General features: G+C 38.6%; 1 protein-coding gene across 15 annotated transcripts in view; it reads right to left on the minus strand.

The window, feature by feature from the left end:
• Bru3 (CUGBP Elav-like family member bruno 3) overlaps positions 1-27455 on the minus strand; it is a 516822-nt gene that overhangs the window by 127656 nt on the left and 361711 nt on the right. For 11 of the 15 annotated variants that reach the window (XM_076821678.1, XM_076821679.1, XM_076821674.1 and 8 more), the window contains exon 3: positions 17675-17800. The exons of 2 other annotated variants lie outside the window; for them this stretch is intronic. In XM_076821678.1, the coding sequence (XP_076677793.1) occupies positions 17675-17800 (126 nt within the window). Of the gene's footprint in view, positions 1-17674; positions 17801-20967; positions 21040-27455 lie in introns of all 15 variants that reach the window. 2 more of the 15 variants (XM_076821681.1, XM_076821682.1) reach the window with 1 other exon arrangement.

The following is a 27455-nucleotide window of genomic DNA, read 5'->3' on the forward strand; positions in this document are numbered from 1 at the left end:
GGGGGATTCCCCTCTAAAGCAGTCGGGGTACCTTTTGAAGAATTTCCCAAGTTAGAATAAAAATTATAAAAAAAAATTTATAAAAAAATTTTATAATTTATAAAAAAATTTTATAATTTTAAAATTTTATAATTTATAAAAAAAATTTATAATTTTAAAATTTTATAATTTATAAAAAAATTTTATAATTTTAAAATTTTATAATTTATAAAAAAATTTTATAATTTTAAAATTTTATAATTTATAAAAAAATTTTATAATTTTTTTTTTAACATGGAGACATCTTCAAAGGCACCCCGACGCCCCCAAAAGGGAATCTCTCGCGGGCGCCAGGGTAGTGTGGGATTTTTACCCACTAAAACCCCACGGCCACTATGAAATTTTTAATAATTTCCATGTAACTATCTCTATTATTAAACCCCATTGGCAGAAACGCTCGGACACCTATTTACCTATTTTATAACATAGATCCATCGTGCCAAGGCTCATCAAAATCGATGTCTACCACATGATGTCCTCCCCTTTTAAATATAATCCATATTCTGATTCATTATTTGTAGCAGTGAGTTATTATTTCTGTCGTCTACCCCGCATTAATTATATCGCGGGTGGAGTAATAATGTAAAAAAGAATAACAACTGCACGTGATATTTAACCGAATTTTAAAAATTAAAAAATTTAAACAATTGTAGTAACACTCTGCCTACGGACAAAGTGTATCGTTGGAATAATACAAATAAATACGACAGTAGCTCTGCGGGTTTCGTCACACCAGTTGGGCTAACGTTGTTCTTGTTTTTGCTTCCTGGTATAACAACGTGTTTCATAAAACTCTTCGTTACGGTAACTGCGTGAAATCTTTGCAATGCCAATAGTGAGGCTACGTGGACAGGATATGGCAGTAATGGATGATTAAATTTGTAATATGCCAAGAGCTTGCAGTATTTGGGTCATGATATTACAAAAATGTCGCTCCCTTCTTAATGAAATTGCTAGTCTCGTGCAGCCATATTGCCCGGTAGTTACAACTATTAATAATATTATTACTGTCGTTCGAGAAGCGCGGCGTTATGATCCCCTAGTGCTGCCTTCGGACGTTATCCTGCATGCTCAGGCTATTTCGGAAATGGTTTGCTGCTACTCCGTAGTAACGATAACTAGGTTGCCTTGCCCATGATTAAACCCTACGCTCGCTTGTTCTTTTAATTTCAGAGACCGTACACTAGCTAATCGCTGGAAAAGTTGCTGCAATATTTGATAATAACGTTGTAAACTTTTCATCAGCCACGAAGAAATTGAAATTCGAATATGCAATTAAATTCTAAATGATTATTTTGCGCTTTTGATATTAGCCACAAAGTGCTACGGGAGTTCGGAGATTATACATGCAGAGGAAGAATTTAAATTTTTATTAGAAAAATAGTTAATACATCAACGAATTAAATACACTTCTTCGAAGTACATAAACATTAATATTTGCATTAATTAGTACTTCTCCAGACCCCTGATGGAAACCCATCAGGAACATAGTAAAATCGGAAGCAAATGAAATCTAATTTTTACAACAAGAGATCACTTTAATTTTTAAACAAAACACGAACTGAAATAGAGTAAGGATATTTTACTGACAAGGGACATCATCCAACTATTACCCACCGATTTTGATGAGGTTTACGTAGTTAAGATATAGTTCTAGGGAAAATATTTCACCCTTTTTTTATCGGCAAACGTTCACATCCAGATGGTGAAATCAGCCCTCAAAGACGGGGGTGAAAAACGCGTTTGCACTAATATCTCGGAAACTATGCACCATAGAGAAAAATTGTTTAAACAAATACAAATTTAGCCACGTAATCAGATTCAGTGAAAAATTACTACTTTCTAGTATATTGTTTAAACAAATTGACGTATTACGAATATGATTACGTGGCTGAACTTGCTATAAAAAATGCATCATTTTCGTCTAAGAGATTTTTCTCTATAGTGCATAGTTTGCGAGATATTCAGGCAAACGTGTTTTTCATCTCCAGGATATGGACCTTTGCTGAAAAAAATTCCTGTCCAATATATTTTCAAAGACTAAAGAAGTTAAGATCTTAAGAATACGTATAAATGTAGAGCTTCTTGAACTAACTTGAAGTTAAGTTCAATCGTTTTGGATAAATTATTGTGAGACGCGCGGCCCCTATTTATTATTGCAGTGACTTTAATTTTTCATCGACTACTGCCAGTCACTATATTATCGACATTATATACCCAGATCAAATTCTACGATTCAGTTTCACATTAATTTATGCAGCAGCTCCATTTTTATCAGAGAAGTAGTTATTAGAAATCTCCTCTTTCAATAAAATATGTATTTAATTCGTAGTCCTTTCGCTTTAAAAATACATGCCGCGTGTTTAACATGTCCCGAGATCCGACCTAACATGAATTTAACCCTGTGCAGGGCCGTCACTTTTCAGGCGAGTACTTCAAAACGGTTTCCATTACAGCGGAATCGAAACCCGCTCCTCCCGTCACGGATGTCTAAAACGTTTTAATTTATAATTCACTGCAACATTTGCTAGTGAAAGATCATTGCCCCGCTATCAATTATTCGAAGTTTCAAACATTCAACGAAACCCGCGAGGCTGAGAGTGGGAAAGTTGAAGAATTTATATGCCAAAATCTAACCCAAGTTCGTATATAAAAATGAAGGCTTAAAGGCGCGCGCAAAAAGGTGGATGGCGAAAATAGATAAAGGATGGAGGGAAAAAAAATGGAGAACTGAAAGTAGCGACGCTTTAAAGCGTCCTGGTTAAGCCGACCACTGCCGGTTATTCGATAACGCGGAACGAAGAGATGAACGAGGCGGGAGAGAGGCACATCGAATCGGGATGGGTAATGTAGGTACGAATGTAAAGGTTTATGGGCAATATGGTATATTTACGGTTGACGGGCAAAAGCTCCCGGTGCGGAAGGGAATCAGAATACCTATAACTTTTTCAGCGTCTCCCTTTTCATTCGTTGGTCCCTCTTACGTGCAACACCGACAGAAAATCACACGGATACTGACGAAATTCCAGATGCGATACGGCTACAGATTCGCTCGAACAGCAAAATCACTTGTCCATTTAAATGTTTTTCTATTTTTTTTGTTCTTCTTGTGATCATGATTTTGATACAATGAATCGAATTAATGATTAAATACCTAATGCTCGGATGCACCCCGCGGCACTATTCACGCGGATAGGTCAATTTTAGTTTAGGACTGCGATACGGTAAGGTGGTACCGAGGGGAGACCGGGGCAAAGTGAACCTCGGGGTAAAATGAACTTTCTTAATTTATTCTTTAACAAAAGAATGTATTTACAATTTTTGCTGACGTAATAAATGTGTGTAATACCACAATGGTAATTAAGCACATTCAGATATCGAAAAATGGAAATTTATTTAAAAATTATAAATGAAAAATTATGAATGAATTTTTAGAGACTTTCGATTGGTTTTCTTTTCAATTTAGCTTTTTGGATAAATGAGTCTTAAATGTGTTATTTTAACTCCAAGTTTTTTCTGCGTGCTTATAACAAGCTTATAAACATGCATGTGCGCGCGTTTGAGAAAACATTAATCCTAACATTATTAAATAATTAATTTTCCACTGAGTACACATTCGGGGTAAAGTGACCGGGGTAAACCGAGCTGCAAAGAAAAGATGCGCGAGTTATGTGCGCAATAACCTAACCTGTCAGCTAGCTGGGAAACCACGCGGCGTGATGGAACAGAATCTAACCTCAAAAAATGAAAAGTCTGCCACAGTTTTTGACAACCACGGTTCAAAAAAAAAAAAAAAACAGAAACTGACGTGCTACACACGTCATCCCAGCGCAAGGGGTTAATAATTACCTATATCCTTAATTAAAACTCGTATTTTATTTCAGCTCACTTTACCCCAGATAGTAGCTCACTTTACCCCACATATAGTTTTGTCATTTTCTTTTCAAGTTGAATTTTAATATACTTCAACTTTATTTTAAGTATTTTTTATATTTTTTTTTATTTAAGGTTTTGAGTCGCATTAACTGCTGTATGTTAAGTATTGCTATTCGTCATTTATCAATAGTAATGTTCAAATTATATTATAAATATATTTCCACACATTTTTATTGAAAGGGAAAAATTTTATTCGACTTGAAACTTTTTTCGCGTCACTTTGCCCCTGTCTCCCCTATATTTAATATTAATGTTGGGGTAATCATGAGTTACTGCTATATATTATAGGTACCTACAAGACTAATTCCTGGTCATTGAATTTTTGTTATCGGAGCATGTTTCGCAAGCCCACCGAAATTTAATGTTACCCGCTGATTTATAAATTTTGTACAAATGGAGAAATTCTTAATTCATAAGATTATAACAACAACTAGAACATAAAGAGTTTCTATTACATTATTTTCTGTTTCAAAGCCCTGTTTCTAATAAGCAAAGCATTCAGTTAAAATGTTATATGATCGAACGTCGCACAGATCATCTGGGATGCAAAGATTTACGATTTTAATGTTACTTAGAAATTATAGTACTCTTAATAGGTACTTAGAAACTTTGTATCTTTTGTATTTAATTACTTCAAACATTTAATAGTACCTAAACGTTCGTATTTTCATTTTCTTTCTTTCCTTCCCGGATATTGCGAAGAAACCTTCATCAATTTCCTCAAGTAGGACTTAAAAACGCATTATCATAAACAGGTCTTGAAATAAGGGGCGTTAATAGATTTCTAATATTACATTATTGTTCGTTGATGCGAGCACGTGACAAGGTGTCAAATAAGTTTGATATCATTTGGACCATCGACTCTAAGCGCTTTTAAACTCTGTCCAATCTCAATAAGTTCGCTGACGAACAACGCGGTAGCGTTTCGATGACGTAGCTTCGGGCTTTGTCAGATTGCGCACACCTCGCGTGACTCCAAGCACGATTCTGGTTGATAATCGTTAAACGAAGGGTTCAGGTTATTACGACAAAACGCGAAACCTTAGTAAATCACGCAAGATGTTTGCGTAACGTTTGCATTGTTAACTCTTCTGGGGCTCGCGTTGCCCTTCTTCATTAGTTCCCTGTACAATCTCTACGGTCTCCATTCCGCTACAGGGTTCGACTGGTGAATAAATTTACAAAATACCTTCGCCGACCGTTATTGATTTATCACGGCCAGGTAGGTATAACATTCAACATGGCAAACTGTAAATCAAAAGCGTCCTCGTAAAGCATCGTCGACAAATCTCATCGAGATTGCAAACAGATTGAATGGGCGCGGATTTCAAATGTTTCTTCTATTTAAAAAGTTGTAACTTTAGGAACGCTAGCATTGAATTGCCGTCGGTACGAATTGGGGCATTGACTAAACACTCGTAATTAAATAAAAGAATTATTTCAATCAGCATCCACCACTTTTTACTGTACTTCACATTCAATTTATTTCCCGTAAATTTCATAACGCAACTGGCGAGAATTTAAACCGTATGTAATGTATCCTATCGGGTTTAGAACTTTTCTAATAATAACGTATGAAATAGAGTTTGCATTAATAAATTTTACCTATGTGTAGAGAAAAATGTTATGGCTTTTAATATTTAGTCATGCTTTTCAAATGGGATGCAGAATATGATACAGTATACCCAGAATGGCGAGGTAAAATGTTATATAATTAAATAATGGCATAAAGTTTTAACAACTTTTACCCAATTCACTCTGTGAACTTAAAATAAAATTCGATTAGCCTTGTAACACACGCCTTTTATTGTCCTGCATTCCTCGATCGCTTGCTCTATCTATGTTTGGATTGCGCGGATCCAAGTCACAATACAAACACGAGTCTATGGTGATAAAGAATTGTTGAAAAAGGGTGGTGGGGATAAATTATGAAAAAAATATTTTTTTTCGCAAATTCTTTATCGCCACTTTATAGGATATAAAAAATCATAGAACTTTGAATTTAACTTCTTTTTGATATCTTTTACAGTTTCGTAGATATTCGCGATAATCTGAAATATGTGTTTTCACCCTTAGAACGGTTTTATTGCCGAATTAAAAATAGTTACGTTATTAGCATCACTTGAGCTACATTTCTGCACAGTTTCGGATTTTTCTGAATTTTTAAAAACATCGTCAAGGGGTATGTTATTTGTAACCACATTATTCTTCTAAAATGTAAAATATACTTGTTCGATGGTTAGACACATTTTTGTATCCCTTGTTGTCGCTCCTATGTCAAATTCCCTTTATATTTATAATAAGGCGTCGCCAGGGTGTGCTTTAGCACTTTAAGAGAGCAAGAAGGGTGGATTCCCATAGACCTGTTCGGAATAACAGCCTTTTTGCAGAAAACATTATTATAGTTTGGAACTTTGTTTTTTTCCTCTTGCACTTCAATTTGGCTATTTTTTTATTGTTGCAGTTCTATTTGTTAATTCTTAAACGAAGAAAAAACATTATTGTTTTTCACCAATATGAAAATTCTTACTGATAAAAAATTTGTATATATATGTAGATCAAATTTTTTAGACTACTGTGTAGTCTTCTTCAAACCCCGACCTTATCTACTGAACAGTAGAATAGTAGCCAGACTCCTTGCCAGACCCTCAAAGACATGATGGCTTGGGTTCAATCGTTTTTAACTACTTTATTTAACAATAACAAGCGATAGCGAATAATGAGAAGGAGCTTCTGTGTTAACAACTACTTGGTTCTGGAAGACTAATTGCTTCTGTCCAACTTGAAATCCTGATTACTTCATCACTAGCGGACAAAAAAGTTACCACTTTTTCGATTTGTTAACTGGGTAATCCTGATATTTTCGTGGAATAAACACGAGAAAATAATCAGGATTTCAACTTTAAATAGCCGCCATTTTGTTTTAAATTAATATTTCGGAAAATTCTCTACGTCAACCTGAGGATACATTAATATACTAGCGAAAGGTTTTTTGTTTTTTGATTTCAGATAATCTGGTTCCGAATGGCAGTGCTCCCCGCAAAACCAAATTTTTAAAAATGCTTCTTGGATGTCGATTGTTACTTTATTATGAACCTAAATATTTTTCTACGAAAAAATTACCAAATGTTCTTTAAATGTTGCTCTTTTAATAGCAAAAAGTTCTGTAAGAATATGTGATTTCGCTTTTTCAAAAAAAATTCACAAACATTCGCCTCTTTTCGGCCGCCTGACTAGGTATAACCCAAGTATATAAAAAAACATGCAAAAATAACAATTTTGAGTTTAGGAATCTATTCGTTGAAAAGTTACGAGGCGAAAAAGTTGCAAAATTTTGACATATTTCCTGTCTTTCGACAAAATTTTGACATATTTTCTAGTTTCTTTGTTTTTCGAAACGTTTACATTGAGGGATTTCGAAAGCATAAAATACTTAGGCTAAAAAAGAAATAAACTAATTACATATATTTAAAATGGTAACGTGGGACTTGTGTTCTTTACCACAGTCTGAAGAAAGTGCTCTAGGGTAAACCAACCAGTAATTGACCGCATACCAGTGAATGGCCATTAGGCAAAGAAATGTCAATTAAAAATTTAAACATTATTATATGTTTATAAATGGAGTGTAGTTGCACCTTTAATATCCTATATTTTTAGTCACGCGTATTACGCAAACATTAATAAGTACAATTCTTATTAAAAGTATGCGGTCATTTACTGGACTTCTACACGTTTTGCATTTTATAATTTTTTTTTTTAAATTGCGATAAGAATAAGTAATTATTTTTATAGAAATTTCAAGAAAAATAAATTTAAATGCAATCTCAACAGTTAGTTTGTTGTTATACATAAATATATTCAAGCATTAATCTCAAAGGTGCATAGATTCAACAATTCGGTCATTCACTGGTTGGTTTACTTGTGTTGCAGATTGACAAGTCGCTGCAATTGAACTTGTTGAACGTATCGCCCTCTTCTCATTGCTCTCTTAACACGCCTTTCCATACAGATAAGGGTACAGCGATACTCTGTCTCAGGAGCGGATGACAGTTTGCCAACACTATCGAATTTCCAAGTTTGGCATCTTCGCCTTAGTCCCCGAAAACTGTTACAAAATAATTTCTGCGTACCCCTCAGAAATTGTAAGGTCCTGGGCAGGTATGTAAGCAATTGGACACGGCGGAAGTGAAATACTAAAATCTATGGCAGTGATTCCCAACCTGTAGGTCGAGGGGTTGTTTTCCGAGGGGTCGCCACGGTTATTTTTAGTTGACGATTTTTCGCACTTATTTATTTTAATATTTCCATATTTTATTAATGATGTAACACTGATTTTTCATAAATGAAAGGGAGGAAATATTTACCTTATATAGATGGAGGTCGCAGGTTATTTGAATATTATAAAAGGGGATCGCCATTCGAAAAAGATTAGGAAACACTAATCTAGCGAATAGTAGCGATGCTCTCGCGTCAACCAAATCTCAGATCAATTATATAAGTCTAAGTCTCTAACAAATATCACTCAACTGACAATCTCCGATTTTTACGAAATTTGGCACACGAGTATGGTCTTCAAAAATATTCGACATGTAATTCATCGACCAATCTTCACGTCCGAGGGGTGAACACTGCCGTTGAACAGGGGTATGGAAAACCTACTTGGTTACGCTTCTCCGAAACTAATCAAGACCACTTTTCCTTATCGGTATAATGCGCTGCCTATACTAGTCAGTTTTCAGCTAACAAGAATGTGCAACATACTTACCGTCGACAAAAAAAGCGATCTAACAGGCAACAGTGCTACCACTAATGACTTGGTGAAAGTGTTATTCAAGCCACGTTATTGCTGATAAAATACAAACATTCTTTGTACTCAACATTTCCTCCTAAGAAATTAAACTAAATAAGTTTTCCCAGCTTTAAACCCAAGGACAGTTACCACCCCTCCAACATAAACCTCAGCCGATAAGAAAAGATGCGTATCGATTATTTTTTAATATCCCACCCACGCAGCAAACTCTATCAAAATCAGAGATTATCAATTACGCGATATTCCTTGTGAGTTTCCTGGGACGCAAAAATAAACGTACAATATGCACGACCGTGTGATAAACATGTCTCAGCAGTGGGCAGTAACAGAACTGAAATAATTTCCAACCTATGATTCACAGCGATCAGACGAAGGTACCTATGCAATATGAAATAATGCAGGAACTTAGCAAATGGTCCGTGTGAGAACAGAGGACGAATGGTAAACAGAGAGTCCTGACGACAGAACGTTACTGCGACAAACATGGTGTACAATTATGCGAAGTGTCCAACGTGGCAGCATGTTTACGCTGCTAAAGCCACAATTTTCCTTGTATAAGCACTTCGGACCGGTGTTCGCGTTTCACTTTCCTTGCAGCGGGGGCTGGAACTCGAGAAGGAGGGTGCTTTCGGGTGGAAGCTCTCAATATGTCCGACCTAATCCTCTCCCAGAGGACTAGGCGTCCCCTCTCGCGCGCGCTTTAGTTCGCAATACGTATAAACATTTCGAGCCCAGCTGCGCCACAGGATTTAAGAGCTGAGCGATTAATAAATGCTTCGTACGACGAGAGCCGGCACCAGGACTCTCCGACAGCCACTCGACGAGGCTGCCCGTGATTTACAGTCCGGAATCGCGTGTCTGCATTCAAGCTACCGCGTTTGGATTTCAAGCGATTCCGCGGCATCGCTTTGATTTAGTGCCCTCCTCGCGGCGTTTGAAACATCGCCAGGTATCTGCTCGTCTGTTTTATGCCGATACACGTGTACGCCAACCTGGCAAATGAAGGTTACTGGATATCGGTGGGCTTCGTAGCCGATGTCCCTCCGCGAAGGCAGTTACTCGAAAAAGTATCCGCCCGCTCCATACGTGTAACATATTTTACTTATTTAAGTAACGTTAAGCTGAGAAATGCCCATTGTAATTTACATTAGTATAAAGCTAATTAATATGTTTTTAGTTGGTTCTATCTACCAAAGAAATTTTGCTAGAAGAATGGAAGAAGATAAGCCCGAATTTCACAGAAAATTAATTACTTGAATCTGTGCATAATAAAATCGGTAGAATATCAGAAGAATATTAACTTAATGTAATTACGTTTGTGTAAATTAAATATTGAATTTGGGCCAATATTTTTTGCACGATCTTTGCTACTTCTACGGATAATTATACTTTTTTTTAAATAAACTGCGTACAATTTTTCAGTTGAATGCATCCAAATACAAAAATATATTAATGTGAATTAGAAGTGCGAATTCTTACTTTGAAGTCGATTTAATATGTAAAATATGTTAAGGGTGGGCGCATACTTTTGAAGGTAACCGTATGTACTTTGCTTTGACAGTCTTTCTTTTCAGAAGAAAAGGTTTGGTTAATAGCATATAATATTCGTTCTTCCCGAAATGTTTGTTTATCTCTATGATATAATATAATATAGCTGAGTTCCTAGTTGCGGCCAGACTTTCTTGTTAGTAATGAAAGCACCAAAATCTGCGTACATACGTCATTAATGAAACTTTTTCTTTAACCTTTAGAGGGCCACCTAATTTTATATAAATAACTATAGTGGCCACCTAATTTTATATAAATAACTATAGTGGCCACCTGATTTTATATAAATAACTATAGTGGCCACCTAATTTTATATAAATAACTATAGTGGCCACCTAATTTTATATAAATAACTATAGTGGCCACCTAATTTTATATAAATAAAATTTACAATTTCAATGGAAAAATTCTCTAAAGGTTAATGGTAAATGAAAAGTTCTCAGATCCAATCCGTGTGTTCATCAAATTGATTGGCTACTTTTTAAGAATTTTTCTACAAATCGTCCCTACATTTTCTCAATCTCATTAAAAAAGTCATAAATTACAAATGTTCAATATCCACTTGTATTGTGCAAAAAACCTTTTAAGAACTTAATGCTATCGAAAAAGATAATAAAAAAGAAGCTTAAATAGAACCAAGAAATTATAAAAAGTACCAACATAATACAGTTTAGGTTCCACCGTTCGTCCATTGTCATCCATCGTATTGCAGACGAGTAACAAGTAATATGATATCTAAGATACAAGTTTTCTTTAAAATATTCGTCTTGCTTTCATATTACGATCATAAATAACATTTATATTAAAGGATTAATAGCTTCAAAATGTTTGAGAAACATTACTGAATCGATTTTCATAAGGATCACAAGTTTCATTATCATACACATGATTTCCACAACCAAACAATTTAAACAGCACTTTATTTTCGATCCTGCAATCTATGTACATTTTAATCTACCAACACATTGAGACCAGAAATTTCTTTTCATTCTCCTTCGTGAACAATAATCTCTCAACGATTTGAATAAATAGCAACAGTAGGTATGCAAACGGTCGTACCAGCACAAGACGACTCGTAATTAATTTGTGGCCATAAAAGTAAGATGAAATAATTTAGCATTGGTTCGCAATGTGTACCGGTTAAGCCTTGTACAAAAGGGGTGAAGTATTCCTTTGAAGTATTCCTTTTCAATATTTATAGTTTACATGTGTTTCTGTGTTATCCTCCCTAATCATCCCCAACTAATTTTACAATATAACATAGAAGATAATACATAAAATCTATTTCTTGGGTACACTAAGATGACACACGAATTCATTTTCAACAAATCAATCCCACCACACTGTGAAACCTGCCAGCAAAACTTAACCATCAAACACATCCTATTAGACTGCAGGAACACAGAAGACATCAGAAGACAGCTCCAACTACCCAATAATATAAAAGAAATATTCGAAACAGAAGAAAACCTGAAGAAAGTACTCGACCTTGTCCGCAGACTAAATATATATATATTGCGAAATATAAACTAACTGCTGACTGTGGTCGCTAATAACCACGAAGTTGATGCGACCTAAAACAAAAAAAATCTATTTCCGCGCAAATAAATGTCATTGCTAAAAATACACAGATGTTAACACAGGATTGGTTTTTTCTCATGGCTACGTGAATATTTCTAAGGATTGGCTCACTGCACGACCAAATCATTTCATGAATGTTGATATAAAAAATAACACACCGTGAACCAAGACACGATACATTCTGCAGACGGTGGAACCCATGCAGGTGACAGCAGGACGATTAATCATCGATAACTATCACCCGTTTAATACTCCCTCATAAAATTCTAGGCCGAGGAAATTATTGATTCGTCATATTTCCTGTCAGTAATGTCGTTAACGGCACCATTCTAATCTGTTGACGTCGCACGATGAAACACGGAACTCGAGCGTGAGTTATCGAAAATGCTTTCCCGTCACGTACGACCGCGACGTCACCCTCGCTCAAAAAAGAATATCCTCACCCTGTTCGACATTTGCATGTAGAAGGAAAAAAAATACTGTTTGCCTTCCATTCCCGCAGAAAAAGTTATTTTTTTTTCAAGAAAAAAATCTAAATAACTGACGTCACATCATCGTCGACTGATACTTCAGGTTTTACGAGGGTAGCATTAAAAAGTATCGTCAAAGGAAGCTTATTTCCTCGAAGGAGAATTGTCACTGATCGGAGCAAGGGGCGTGACGTGTAATCCCATTACCTACTTGTGTCTTCCGTCGATGAAAACTGTTTAAAGATGACACAATAGCGCTCGACAGCCGGGAGGACAGATATGAATAGCACGCCGGAGGAATTGCGAACGGAAAGAGGATCAGAAAGGCAGGGACGCCAATGCTGTTACAACTTAATACGCGAAATAATTCTGCTGCGCGAATATTCGTTTAACGTTTACAACACACCGCTCTGCAATAAGAGGATCCCGGGATACAGAGTTCGCCCCTCCCATTTCGAAGGTGCTTCCGTGGCATTATTAGCCTTAGTGTTGGGTAAGCAGTACCTCATCGCGCAACCCTCCCACGTTCGAGTATAGAGTAGAACCCTTGGACCTGCTTCGAATAATATTTCGTTCCATTATTCATAAACATTTTATAATCTTCTTAGCGCGGTGAATTATTGCTGTCCGTACAATTGAAATAATGCGAGCACGCGGGCCTGTGGTGGGTAGTAACCCGGTTGGGATCTCTGCACACACATTGGAAAACAGAGTTGAGGAGAATCGAAAAGGGTGAATAAAGAGGGGAGGGGCGGAACGAGGCGAAGGAAGGTGGTGGAGGAACGACTGAATAGAACGAGTTCGTTCGCTGAAGTGGCGTTGAAATGTTTCGAAGCGAGGGAAAAATAATTGGACGAAGAGTCTGTCGTTACTATAGCACTGGAGGATTGCGGGGCGCCTCAACGATGACGAACACAACCATCGTGTCTTTCCATAAAATTGTCGAAACGAATTCCTTTCTTAAACTCCTCGTTACCCGGAAATCTCACGCTATCTACCGAACTGCCAATCTGGGTAGTATCACTCGATAAGAGAAGTTATTAAAAAACGACCCAGGGGTCTGTCAGTAACTTCTGAAAGCATTCTAATTATTTCACGTGTTGCGTATCGGAATCTCTAAGATGGTACCTGACATTATTTTGGGGAAGGGTAATTTACGCCTTTACACCCTCACGTGCAATTCTTAACTAATTCTAAACACCGTTTATATCGATGAATTATCTATGTCTTTTTGGGCCTTTCGTCGCAAAGAATTCTCACAAATACTTGAATTTTTTAAAACACTTGTAATTAATTAGTTAGTGGCCGAAGCATTTGCTTCTAAATTGTATTTTAATTGAAAATATGAACTGAAATGGGGTTTTAATTTCACAAATTATTATTGGAAACCAACAGTATTATAACTGACGTGAGTCTTTGTATCTTGCAGAGGTTTGGTAACTAGCTGAGGCTTACTTGGGGCAGCACACGTCACTACTGTAATTCTACTGGGTACACTAGTAGACCCAACGCGATATACAGGTAATGTCGTGCAGGAGAGATCTTCTTGATCTCTCTATTACGTCGTGGATTAGCTGGTTATGAAACTCGACTGAGACCGGGCGAGTTGCGATGAAGCATGTTTGGAAAGTTTCCGTCAGGACAGAACGAAGACGGGAGACGTAATGGCAGGGTTGGACGAAATAACCGTTCGGTACCTTCCTTTAATAGGCATATCCATCCGTTGGAAACTTCATTATGAACACTTAAAGATGTGAGAGCTATGATTAGGCCCAGTAATGAAATATCATTTGGAAAAATTCATTCCAATTAATTTAAACGAGAGTAAACGTAGGTATATTATATGTTCCTTTAGGCTCCATCACCTTTTACTTTGTCTTTGCAACCTCTACTCACGATGTTTGAAAATAAATTTCTAAAAATGTCTAATGAGATATTCTCTAATGTTCTCTTAACCCTTGTACATCGAATACTTTGCCAGTCGATAGCGGATACTGGGTCCATTTTGACCCGTGCAATAATTTCATTCATACACATGCTACAAAAAGCATTCAAATTAAACTAGTATCCCCAGTCTCGGCTTCGCTCAAAACATTAGCGCGACTGATTCATAATCTGTAGTCTGCAATCTGTGAACTCGAGAGCCCGCGGCCACTTATTCCCGCCGCGGTGCTGTTTCGCAAGCGAGAAACGCTCGCCCGGTCGCCGCCTAGCGGTCGCGTCCCGAACTACTATTATTTAAAAATCAGTATTTAAAAAAAATAAAAACGGTAGAACGTTCCTCTCGCCAAGACGAACAAAGTGACGTAACACACTTGTGCGTACAGTTCATATTTACTGAGAAACCGCATTTCAAAGTATGCGACTTCAATTTTATATAATAGTTTAATCTTATTGTGATCGAAAATTCTTATTCTTTTAAAATAATGCTACTAATACGTAACATAAGTAAAATAACTTGGTATTTCCATCTATGTACCTATAAGACACACCACTTAAATGTTCGTCACAATGTTTCAATAACTTCTGGAAGCAATTTTCTTGTAAAGTTTTATTCGGGTTCCCTTTTCTCACGCTCGTTTCTCGCGAAATGGATGTCGACGTTGGAATTACTGGCTATCTTTGTAGGCCACGTTTCGAATCGTTTACGGCGGAGCATTTCGAAGTATCGATTGATTCGGAGAAAGCAATAATGTTTTGTCTTCGTAGGATTTTAATTAAAGAGCTCGAAAAGTGAACGCAACATCGCATCGCCCCGATTTTCGACAAAGCGCCCAAGGAGTCTGCCGCGACGGCAGGAGCCACGGTTTAGCAAAAAGGGGGGCGAGGCGAGAGAATCAGGGAGAGGAGGGAACTCGTTCTTCGTAAAGCAAAGGGGCAAGTCTTCCACCACCGTAAGTATCCTTCCTCGAATACTGCTCGCGCTCGTTTCTACAATCATGCTTCTACCGAGTTTCCTTTACATCGCAAATCTTCTGTACCTGCCAAAGACGATGGGCGGTACGTTACGTCACCGACTGCGAATCAAAATCTTATTAACTGTTAAAAGTGAGTTTTACTTCAAGGTAGAATTTAATTACATTCACGCCTGCTTGGCTGCTTACCCTTCTCCCCTTTCTTTATGTCCTCGGGTAATTTCATTTATCCCTCTCCTGTCCCCCGTCGCTCCTTCCCACTTTCTCCGTCAGTCTTTTTCCAATTCCTTGTTTTTTGTGTTACTGCCTATTTACACCCCCGACCCTCTTCATTTTCCCCGATTACTTCTCCTCTCGCGCTGTTGAACCTCTCAGGGACTCGACTGGCATCCCCCATTATTCATGGTCTTCATTTTTATATGGAAATATTTAAAATTCACTGGCTCGTTCAACGGAAATTATTGCTTTTCCGGTCCTATCTGAACTATTTCGAATTTCTCCTTCCTCTCCCTTGCACGCATTCATCATCCCAGGAGCAATGTTTACTGACCTGTGAACCCCGTTTCCCCTTCCCCCGACACTGCAATAACTAGATTTGTTCGGAGCAGACGGAAATTGTCAAGTGCCACTGTGATTTCTTTTGTATTCGTTTGGTCGCGCATCTATCACCAGCGTATCACGCGGCTCGGAAACCATTTGAAGTAATTATTCTGTTTTAAAATAACCTTCTTTGGCGTTAGAACTACCGTATCAACGTATAGGTACTTACTTTTACCAGTGCAGTGTATTTAGGTGTAGGTACTGTACATATGTATATATTGGGTTTTAAAGAAACAGAGGTGGGAGAAAATAATTTCATCAATTTAATCATTTGCATATTGCATTAAACATGGTGGTAAATCTCAGAAAATGCAATAAATTTGAGTAATTTTTGGGAAAAATTACAAATCATTTATTTCGACTGATTTTTTAGCATTGTAACTTAGGGGTCGTCCTTAAATTACGTAAGGCTTTTGGGGGCGGGGGAGGGGCTCGCGAATTTCTTACGTTTCCTTAGAAAGGCGGCAGAAGGAGTCGGCTAGCGTCTTACGTAATATTTTTTTAACCTAATTTTCTATATAAGTAGCCTAAAACATTATGTTTCATCGCACACGCGAAACCGAGTTAAATGAATTAGGTATATAAACCATTAAAAGAATTTTAATAACTGAAAAAATGCGATGTAAAAAATATTACGATACGAGGAGGGGGGGGGGGAGGGGTGGAATATAGAATCTTATGAATTTTTATACTGGGGAGGGAGGAGGTAAAAAATCGCCAAAATTACCCTTACGTAATTTAAGGATAGCCCTCAGGGCGCTGGGACTATTATCTGGACTCTCCCCCTACCTCTGTAAAGGGCTAAATACATCAAACAGTATTTGATTGTCTTTAGTTTATGCAGGTTTTCTCTGATTATTGTTAGTTATAAGTTTCAGGTGTCATTACGTAAATGATGTACACTGCATTCCACATTAGAGCATACCTGCTTCACTTAACCGCCTATGTTTTTCTCTGTCGCACGGCCCTCTAACTCTCTCTGTTAACTTTTCGTGCGGGACGTTGTTTACGTCGACAACGGTCAGGTTCCGCGTTTGGAATGTACCAGTTATTCCTTGGAAACCACCACGACCAATCGCGTGCGGTTCAAACCGTGGGTAGTAGTGGGAGCTGCGCAGATCGGTCGCAAATCGGTAGGGGCGTCGGTATGCTCTTATATGGAATGCAGTGTAGTATACAATGAAATTCAATCCACCACGCATAACGTGGAAATTAGACCATGGAGTTACGACAAAATTTTCTGTCCATCTTTATTTTCCTATGGGGAATTTATACATTTCCGCATACTGGTTACAAGACTTCTCACGAAATGTGTGCAATGCCAAGGTGGAGTGAGAAAATCATTTATTACCAGGGTGAGGTGCAATCAGTAAAAGTAGCCTGCCAATTTCGGTACACAATTTGTTCACAGAGTACACATAGAATATCAGCAATACGTATCTTCATATTAGTCAAATTATATTACACATCATTTCAACTGAAATATTTTCACATCAACACAAAAAGATGCTTTTAATCCGTACATATTCGATGTCCACTTAATTATAATAATACACAAAATGCTGCACATTTAAATCATGCTAACAATAAGAATTGCTTTAGCAGCAGTACGAGCTGCTACTACGCCATCCCACTTTTCTCAAAAACATTCCCCCGTAACTTTCGTTATTCTATTTTCGTAAAAAATATCGATTCACGTTATAGAGGCAACATCGTATTAAATACCATTTGTACAAACATAGGTTTAAAGTTTAGAATGAATGCTTGTTACTCACCTCTGCTACTGCCGTCAGGTCCTCGAAGGATGGTACACTCCTCTATTGTACCAAAGGCAGTAAACAACTGTCTGACATCGTCTTCGGTTTGTTGCTTGCTGAGCATTCCCACGAACAGCTTTCTGTCTGCGGGTCGTCCGCGTGTCGAAGTAGAGGGAACAGAGAAAAAAAAACAAAGAAATGCGTTAGTCCGTGTGCTGAGGAAGGACCAGTTTCGCTTATAGCGCTTTTTAGGCATTAAAAGAGATTTTGCGGCTAACACCGAGAACGACAAAGTTACACGGTTACACCAGCATCCACCATCCTAAGGGGAAGGAGGTAAGGGTACAAATAAATAAATATATATATGTATATAGATATATATAGATATATACATATATGGTCTGTGTTATATGCAAAATTTACACGGACACGTGGCCTGCACGGCCATTGTTTTAATTACATTGAAACAGCAGCTGAGAACTGCGTGAGTGTATATGTATACATATATGCGTTTACGGTACGAATATAGAATGGATATAAAACGACAAGGACAATAAAATATCGTTTATAATAGAGACATCGGTAATAGTATCTAACACGACGTACACGTGTGACAGTGACGGTAATGTATCTCAATGGGGATTGTAAGGTAGTAAAGTAACGATTACAAAGGAAATCAAGATAATCAAATCAATTTCAATCCTACATCCTACGCCACAAGCCGAAGAAACAGATGGAGAAAAGACGGTATTCGCGTAAAAACCGAATGGGGCGTACAAGCGACTCAACTACGGGCAGAACTCTCGATGGTGACGCCATCTACACTGACATTGGAACCTTGCAGAAAACATTATGCCCTCTTCTTTTATAACAGCTTTATGTTGTAGTGACTTTAATGCGGACATTTGTAAGATCAACAGACATACTTCTGGTCTATCAATAAAATAGAAGATATACGTATTGGAAACGTAGACAACGCCACCAACGAGTGTGCCGCGTGGTGCTGAGGTCAACATATCGTTTATAAAGGGTCACACGCCACTTAATCATTTTCCTTTTGATAATCTACGGCTGTCTTTAATTTGTGCAGAGAAATAGCGAAGAAGAATCGATCGAAAATTATGATGCCGTTTATCATTTCGTGGAGTATAGTTGGGCCTGATTGTCTCGATATTTTCACTACTCCTTCGAGTAAATGCTTTCACGCGAAACATACACGGTAAGTGTATGCAGTAACAGAGTAATTGTAAAGTAGACCGCTAAATTTTAAGAGCCTGTTTTTCTCATCTCGGAGTGAAAACACAATAGTCGTATTTCTTCTTCGAGTTACAAACACATTTGTTTTGTAGTACATTTTGTAAGTTCGCCTGGCAAATTGAGCAACGCTAAGTAGTGGCATTCTTTCCTGATGAGACATTATTCGAAATCTGCATAATAACTATTAGCGAAGAGGCGAAAATTTTCATGTTGCGAATTCTTAGTAGTAGAATTTGATAAGAATTAATACACTAGACTATAGTAGAGAACTACACCTGTTATCGGAATGATAAACTTGGAAAGAGATTTCATGAAATAAAACTCCAAATATTTCGCCAACACTTCAAAATCTTTAATGCAAAAAAGGGATTACTTCTGACAATTCTCTTATCAGGAAAATAATTTAATCGTCACCTGTCACCTCATAACCCTGTCGCACACCAAAGTGTTTATAACTCGAAAAGAAAGCGATTTCCAAAATTCACTGTTAAAGGATTTTTGCAGCTGGTCTTAATTTTTTTTATATCTCTTTTCGCCGTACCGCATTCATCATTGTAAACCAATGAATTCGGCAATCATGAAACGCGAATGTTTTTTAAAAACATCTGCACCGATTGTGTATTCTGTGTGTACGTGTACCCCTGTATAACACCGATAATAAATAACTGTGGATGTGCGAGATCCACCGGGGCTACGTGACAAAAGATGTGGTTAATGGAAATTCGTGAAGGGGTTGTTTTTTTTTTTTATCAAGGAGTTGGCACAACAGAAGGCAAGGAAAGGGCAAAAAGTTTTCATATAGAATTATATCTAAGTAATAGAATAAGATAAACGTAGCTGACATCATAATCAGAAAATATTTACAAAGATGATAAAAAAACACATCGACAACGAACGAGACAACACATCCAACGAGCGAGCCACTATTTTATGGTCATAGCTGTAAAGAGCGTATAATATGTACGCTTAAGGCGGTTGTCCATACGAAGGGATAAGGTGAAAATTGAAGATTGGGAATTAATAAAGGGTCTTGAATTTTACGAGGGGTACGATATATTCGACCTTCGGAACAAAAAAGGAAGCTATCTGCAACGTACGGTTGGCGGACGCTCTAAGATAATTTACTCTCCCTCTATCATTTACTTCTCGGACATTTTCCCCGAGTAGTCAAACGCATGGCCGTCTCAGCTGCTACACTACTAGAGAGGAATTCACACGAATCTAAGAGCGTCCACGCAGATCCCGTCGTAACGAGATTTGAACAATGTGATAACGTCGGTGCGCAATAACTAGAGCAAAAAACACGAACGACAAGTTTACGGCTACTGGGTAAAGGTTCACGCACGTGGGTACGCACAACATTATTTGTAATACCTTACAGTGTACCACGCTGTATGTTCGTGTTCATGGATGAAATGGATTAGGAATGGCAGAACGGTATTCGAATTGAGGAGAAGGTTCCCGATAAAGACACGTTGCTTCGCGCAAACCGAATTACTTCGATATCCAATTACTTTTCTCTTTTCCCCCATCGGGTCGCCGAATGAAATGCTATGACGAATTCCCTTGGAAAATCAATCGGGCGAATAATCGCGGAACATAGAGGCCGAATTATCGCGGAATATTTCACTTCCAATTACTCCAGCAACCGCGCGGTATCGAAATTAATAAAGGAAGAATGAATTTTGCGAATCCGGCGAAGTTTCACTATTGGACAAATTTAGTAAGGGTCTGATATCCTCGAAATTTGGATTTTGCTTTCATTGGAAGATAGATATGTGTATATTGGCCGCGCGCAGGACGAAGAAATTGAACCGCGGCCGTGGGAGGGGAAGGAAGTTCGTGAAGGTATGCTAGGTTCGTGGGTCAAACACTAGCGAGCAGCAAAATGAACTTTGCGGCGAGCTGTGCTGGCTGAATCAGCGGTGATGGCGTGATGAGAGAGGAAAATTCGTTTTTCTCTTAGAGAAGTTCTCCTTCTGCCGATTTTGCGGAGAAAAAGAAGAATAGAGGTACTGGAAGGAAGCTAGCTATCTCCTGGAAGTCGAAGTTACCTTCAGCGGCCGCCACCGGTGCCTCCTACTTCCAGAAGATGGCACTGGTGCTCCCGTCGTCCATCATGCACTCTGTAATACAGAACAGAAACAAAGAAATGCCATTGGGCCCAAAATACACCATTCATTGTCTTCGTTGCCTATATGTACCCTTTCAAAGACAAGATTTCATATACCCTCCCTTCAGGAGTTCGATCAAGTGTTCTCTTTACCGTCATTATACATTGCAGCATACTTATATTACTTCTTCCGAGCAATTGGATAGAAAATAGCAACACCGCCTAACTAGCCACACAAAGTAAACCATCTGAATAGGAAATAAATAATTAGTTTACCATTGTAACATCAATCCGACTATCGGAGTTATAGTAGACCACTTTATGTGTGGTAGGCACCTATTCCTTGCAAAAGAAGTCGCAAAAATCTGTTTAACTGCAAGAATATGTTTATGCAGATCGGATATCATGAATCCAAGTAGGTACAAGAGATTAACGTAGATATTGAAAGCTACGTTGCTCTCTGATAATTCATTTATGACTTAAGTACACTAAGAGAGAAGACTCCTTCTCTCGTTTATTCAAGAATCGCAGTCGGAGCGAGTGATAATTTTTCGTATTAACCGAAAGTTTCAAAGTTCGTCACGCAGTTGGCAGCGAGGTCTTCAATCGGGCGTAACGGTTTTATCACAATTTTACATTCCTTGGATAAGGCGGCAGCAGCTCGCGCTTTCGATTCACCGCATTCCCCGCGTGAATGAACTTTAATGACGCGTTCTCGCGAGGTTATGGAGATGCAAAATTGGCGAACCGAGTTAAAGGTCGTCGTCGCGGGTGCTAGACACGAGCTCATTCCAGTCTGTAGCCTGGCCCGCGCCTTCCAGCCAGGCTCCAGGGCACATTTAAGGATTTGTCTCGGGAAATTAGATTCTCGCCTGACTTGCAGCCTCGTTGCATCCCCGTTCTCCGTGGATTCTTACCCCTTCGTCCAACCTGCCCTTTCTCATCCGTCCTTCTTCGCTTCCTCACACTTTCTCCTCCTGTTCCTTCACAGAGAATTCCTCCTTCCTTAAGCCCCGAGTACTTTTTATCGAGCGTTCGTTCCTATTGTCGTGCCGGGACACCGTGGGGACCAAGAATTGGACCTTTGTTGCCTGAGCTAAGTGTTAACGTGCCCTTCGCGTTCCCCCCCCCTTTTCCCAGTCAGGCCTCCAAGAAATCGAGGAAGAAATTAACCCTCGGGAAATTATCTTCTCGCTGGACACCGAGAACAAAGCGAACATTCTGTTTGACATCGTGTCTCCTTTTCTCTTGCCTGCTCGCTAACCTGGTGGTCTTCCTTTTTTCCTCGCTCCTTCCTTAGATTGGTTTTCGCTCTTATCCAGCGATTACCCAGTTGATTCGATTAAAGCCACGAATAGAATAATATAGCAACGTATAGGGATGGAAGGTATTGTATTCCTACCGTGTTCATTAATTCTGGCTATAATTTAACAGACGTTAATGAAGGTTATCAATTAAGTATCTTTAAATTCTTTTTTTTTCTGGCTAAATTGAATTAATGAAGAATCTGAAACATGCTCGGTATGAATACCTTACCCCAGAAAAAGAACTGTATGCGAATATTATCATTCTGTTGAAGAGTTTTAATACCATCAAAGTAATCGCACAAAATTATTCACTGACCCGAACTTCTGGTAGAACTCTTGCTACCGAATAAGCGGACAGATGTTCCATTATAATACACTTTGAGATTTTTTTTTTTTTAATGTTTCAAAACGTTTTCTTTGACGTTTACGAGGGGACCATTCATTCGGGGGATCCTATATAGCTGAACTATTGCAGATAATTACTGGACATATAACAATGGACTAGTCACCTAGAGTATCTTACACTGATTTTGCTGTACACCAATCACAAATAGTGTAGGATACTATTTAAGGGAAATGGGTTAACAGTATTGTTCATAATTTGTCATATATGTATTATTTTCGAAAAGTGCCAAATTCCAACATGGCCGCCCGATAAGGTTAATCCAACCGAAATTCTTGCGCACTCGTCAACAGGAGGATCGTTAAGTAGGCCGTAATTACGGACCCACGGGTAACTTTATCCTGCGCCGTTCTATTTATGACATCATTTCCCGCCCCGTGAGGAAGCACGTCGTCCTCTCATAATCCACGAGGATTTCTCGCAACAGCCTCGGACCGAAGCGGTTCGTGTAGCGCCGGCCAACTCAAAGTTGCCGGCAATGAAGGCTGCCTTCGAGAGTCTCGATATCCCAGGATACGTTTATCTGCTCGAACATAGTAGGGCGAGTGATGGCGGTGGAAGCAAGGTGGCTCGCCGAGGGATCGAAACTTATCTACTTGCTCAACTAGCTCTGGTACAGAAGCCACCCTTATCCACTCGCAGGAACTTCGACTACCCTTGAGCTCAGGCAACTTCCACGGGAGATACGCATTACTCAAACCTGTTTCCGTCGTTGTACACTTAATTCCGGCTGCTTTCGCGAGACAATCAGCCGTGCTTAGGCTTGAAAGGCGTGAGAAACCCACGTAGAACTTGATTCTGTATACCTAGTCTTTAAGGCTGTTTTTTAAAATTATGTAGAGGCAAAGGTTTGTTGATGAGGATAAAGACATACATAGTTGAATGTGCCTGTTTTGGTTCTTGGCAAGGTGAGTTCGCGTGAAAAGAAGTTAGGAAGTGTTTGCGTCTTTATTGTACGCAACAAGCCACGGTAAAGCTGTTGAAAGAGTAGCTACGATAAGACTCACAGGGCGACACCATTTGACACTGTTTAGCGTTTTAATGCGACAGCGACTCGCAGTGGAAACTTGATTTGTCTTGTGTACTGCTAATAGGATATTACTTCACCCGTAAAGTGTTATCATACTATAGAGGCGGCTATAAAACCATGTGATTAAACTGTTTGACAAGATCTACGAAATAGCTTGTGTAAAGAGTTGACGCGTAAAAGGCGAACGAGACACTTGAAACAATGAGACAAATTTCGGATAGCCATCTTAACTCGTCACTTCGTGAATTAAACTATTAACACTGGCACCCTTCCTTTACTGGATATCTTTTTGAAAAAATGAAACTAAAGTAGTCTCAGAAACTGACATACTTATATATGAAATATAATAGTTTATCGATGGACCCACAGCTTCGATCACTGTTAAATCGGGCCCAGACCTGGATGAGTACCTATACATTGAGTAGTCGGTATATTCTAATGTGGACGAGTTAAACAGGGTCTAGGCTCGAATGCTTTTACATTAGAATGGACGAGCGTCGACGTATATGCTATATAGTGTTGAGGGGTCATTCGTGGTTGCTGAACGTATGGGACCCGACTCGTGAATACCGGCGAAGGCGCATGGCCCGAGCCGTCGGTTGTCAGTTTTCTTCCACATATCAAAGGGAGCTTGGAATGCATTGTGCTCAGCGTGGATGATAGAAGCGCATGAGGCACTTTTCTCAAATGGCGTAGGGGTCATTCCACGCCAAGTCGATCACTTTTGTACCTCGGCGTCTGGGATTTTGACGATAACGAAATATATCGTAGTCCATATGAAAATAGGGGAGGTTTAAGTCATCATTTTTCTAGTTTCGAAATTATTTAAAAAATATAAGTAAAGAAATCGGTGATAATAGGGTTGACATTCGCAATTGCACATAATGGGAATGGGTCTAAAGATCTCCTGATTTAAGAGTTAACGCTCTGCGCGCCCTTCCACCGTATAACGCGGACAAATATTAATTCCGAATGTTTCGGAAAGGCAAATATCTTGAAAACAAAAGACTAGTTGCACCCAAAAGGGGATTGTTTCTTGAACAGCCCGCCGAGTCCTGCAATTCGACATATGACAAATCCTACAAAAGCGCGTTTCAGTTCTGGTCTGGGTCTGGTCTCCTCGCAAGAGATTTTACAATATTTCTTTATCCGTCATTAAGCTGATAGCTAAGATAATGCTAACAACTATGCGCGTACAAATATCTGTTGGATGCCAGCTAGACATACACCGCAAACATCCCAAATACACGCCAGCGCGTCGCGCCAGCAATTCGCGATAACGAATTTAGTCACCATCATCGACCCTTGCGCTTTCCATAGTTCTTTCTATGTCATCCTTATTCCTTCTTCCACAACTGCTGTATATATAACCCAGTCCCAAAATCCCGAGGGCAGACCATTCTAGCATCTAAGAGCGGAACCTCTGTCAAACACGCCAGTTAGAACTTTAAAAATAAAAACCCCTTGCGAGACTTAGAAGTAATTAACGTGTTGCACTCGACTCCCTGCTGCGGAATTCAACGTATCAAGGTTATCGGCAAAGGTGTTGAAGGAAAAGAGCGCGCAACAACGGACGCAGGAAGGCAACCGGTAAATCGTTACCTACTTGACAATGAAAGAACATTACTGCTAATAGCCGATTCTGTAAGGATTGGATACGGATGGTTAACGAAGTTCAGCAACCTCCTGATTGAAGTCCCTGACTAGATATATATATATACGTTATCTACATAGGTATACCATACAAGGCAATGGAAGCAGAAGTAGCGCAGAAGCAATGTCAGCGTTCAGCTTTGGATTGCTTCTCCTGCAGCCGCGTCAAACTGAGGCTTTGTGGGGCTACACTGAGGCAGGCGACCGGAGATTACAATGGCATCTACGCCACATTAGCATATGAATTACGGGGGGGCCCCTCATCTACTTCCCTCATGCCACTCCTTAACCCGGTTTTCTCTTTCTTCGGTGCCTTTCCACGAATATATCTCTCCGCCTTCCTCTCCCTTCGCCATCGCGTACACCCAGCTTCGTCCTTTTGCCGATTGCTCCTTCTCGTTCCACATTTTCCACGATTTATGTCGTACGCTTTTCTATTCAGATCCGTTTGAGCGAACGATGTCGAGGATCGCCGGGGACTTTACCGAATTGCACCGTATAAAGTCCTCTGGGTTCGTGGCTCCATGAATTTTAAGAATCGATATTGTAATGCGTCATTTGGAATCTCCCCTTACGTGTGTACAGAAATCGAATGTTTAACGCTGTGGAAACGGGCAAAAGCCTCTGCGAAGCTATCTTACAGTTAGTTCCTCTCTGAGAATATTAATCATCTTCGCTTTCTTTTCGCGAATTTTTCGTTCGCAAAACAATATACATCCAATTGGGTATTCTGTGTACTGCAGAATATGTACCTAACAGTGAACTTTAAAGATCGGATACATAGATTTACGCAATGATTTATGAAACAGCACATGTATACTAATCTAGCTCAAACTTTAAATAAGAAGAAGATAGTTGAAAAAGCGGTCACACGGGGAACAATTAATAAAATACAATTCTTTCGCACTTACGTTCATTTATTGCTGTTTCTACTGGTTTCGTATGTATTCCCGTTCTTGCTTCGTATTGTTCTTGAGATTCTCAAAGATTTGAAAATGCTGATCAGAACAGCCTACATGAAAGAAACGAATATTACTCTGAATTTTGGCAAGCATTAAACAAATCGGTACCTTTGGACAATATGTGAATAGTCATAGTAATGTTTATTTTTTAGTAAAAAGAAACTCTTAAATAAGCTATCACGTGGTAGACGTTTTCTTTGCTAACCATATCTCACCATTGCATAAATATGTATGTATATTTTACCCTGATTAATCACATTTCCATTTATTAACACGTAATTTCTTTCAAACAGTTTTAGCTCAGCACACACTCGACTGGCACGTAACACTCCGATGACAAAAAGTGTTAATAACATTTGCATTTACGTCTGAATCTCTTTGAATCTCGTAAACCAGTTGCTCTAACTTATCATAGTAATTTTCAATTAATTCAGACGATAGGAGTTCTGCATTCGCTTTTATCATGACGTAACTCACTATGTAATTCCAACTCAGCACTACCATGGGAATTTGTCAGTGATTTTATCGTTGCATAGTATTCAACAGTATCGGATGAAACGCCGATGATACTATTCACCGCGTATTATTAATTCTACAGGTCAACACTGAATTCATTAAATTGAATTCCTTTGAAGTCTCGTGTTTATTACTTCACGACCAGTAAAATGGCGATACTTTTGTCGTAAAAGAAACGACGATAAAGATTATTTATTCTGAAATTTATTGCCTTCGATTAGTCTAGCGATAAAAGTATGCATCTACCCACAAGTAATAACGATAAAACTTCTCATTATCCGTGAAGTTTATCAGGTGCTGTGAAGAAGAATGATTAAAAGAGAACACAAAGCCAGGAAAAGTATAACAACAAGAAAAATGGCCTGACAGACGTCAGTGTTACTTGGTGGCTGTTCGTAAATGTAATTTACCTATAAATATGTAAATTGTATTATTACAATTTTATATAACGCTGTATCAGTTGATATTCATGAACTTGGTACGTGGTCCATTGTTATCCAGTATTTTTAATTTATTGGATTCGATGACCTGTCTGTACGTAGTCTTTTATAAAATTTA

This window comes from Andrena cerasifolii, chromosome 10, assembly GCF_050908995.1.
Source record: "Andrena cerasifolii isolate SP2316 chromosome 10, iyAndCera1_principal, whole genome shotgun sequence".
Taxonomy (NCBI): Eukaryota; Metazoa; Arthropoda; class Insecta; order Hymenoptera; family Andrenidae; genus Andrena; species Andrena cerasifolii.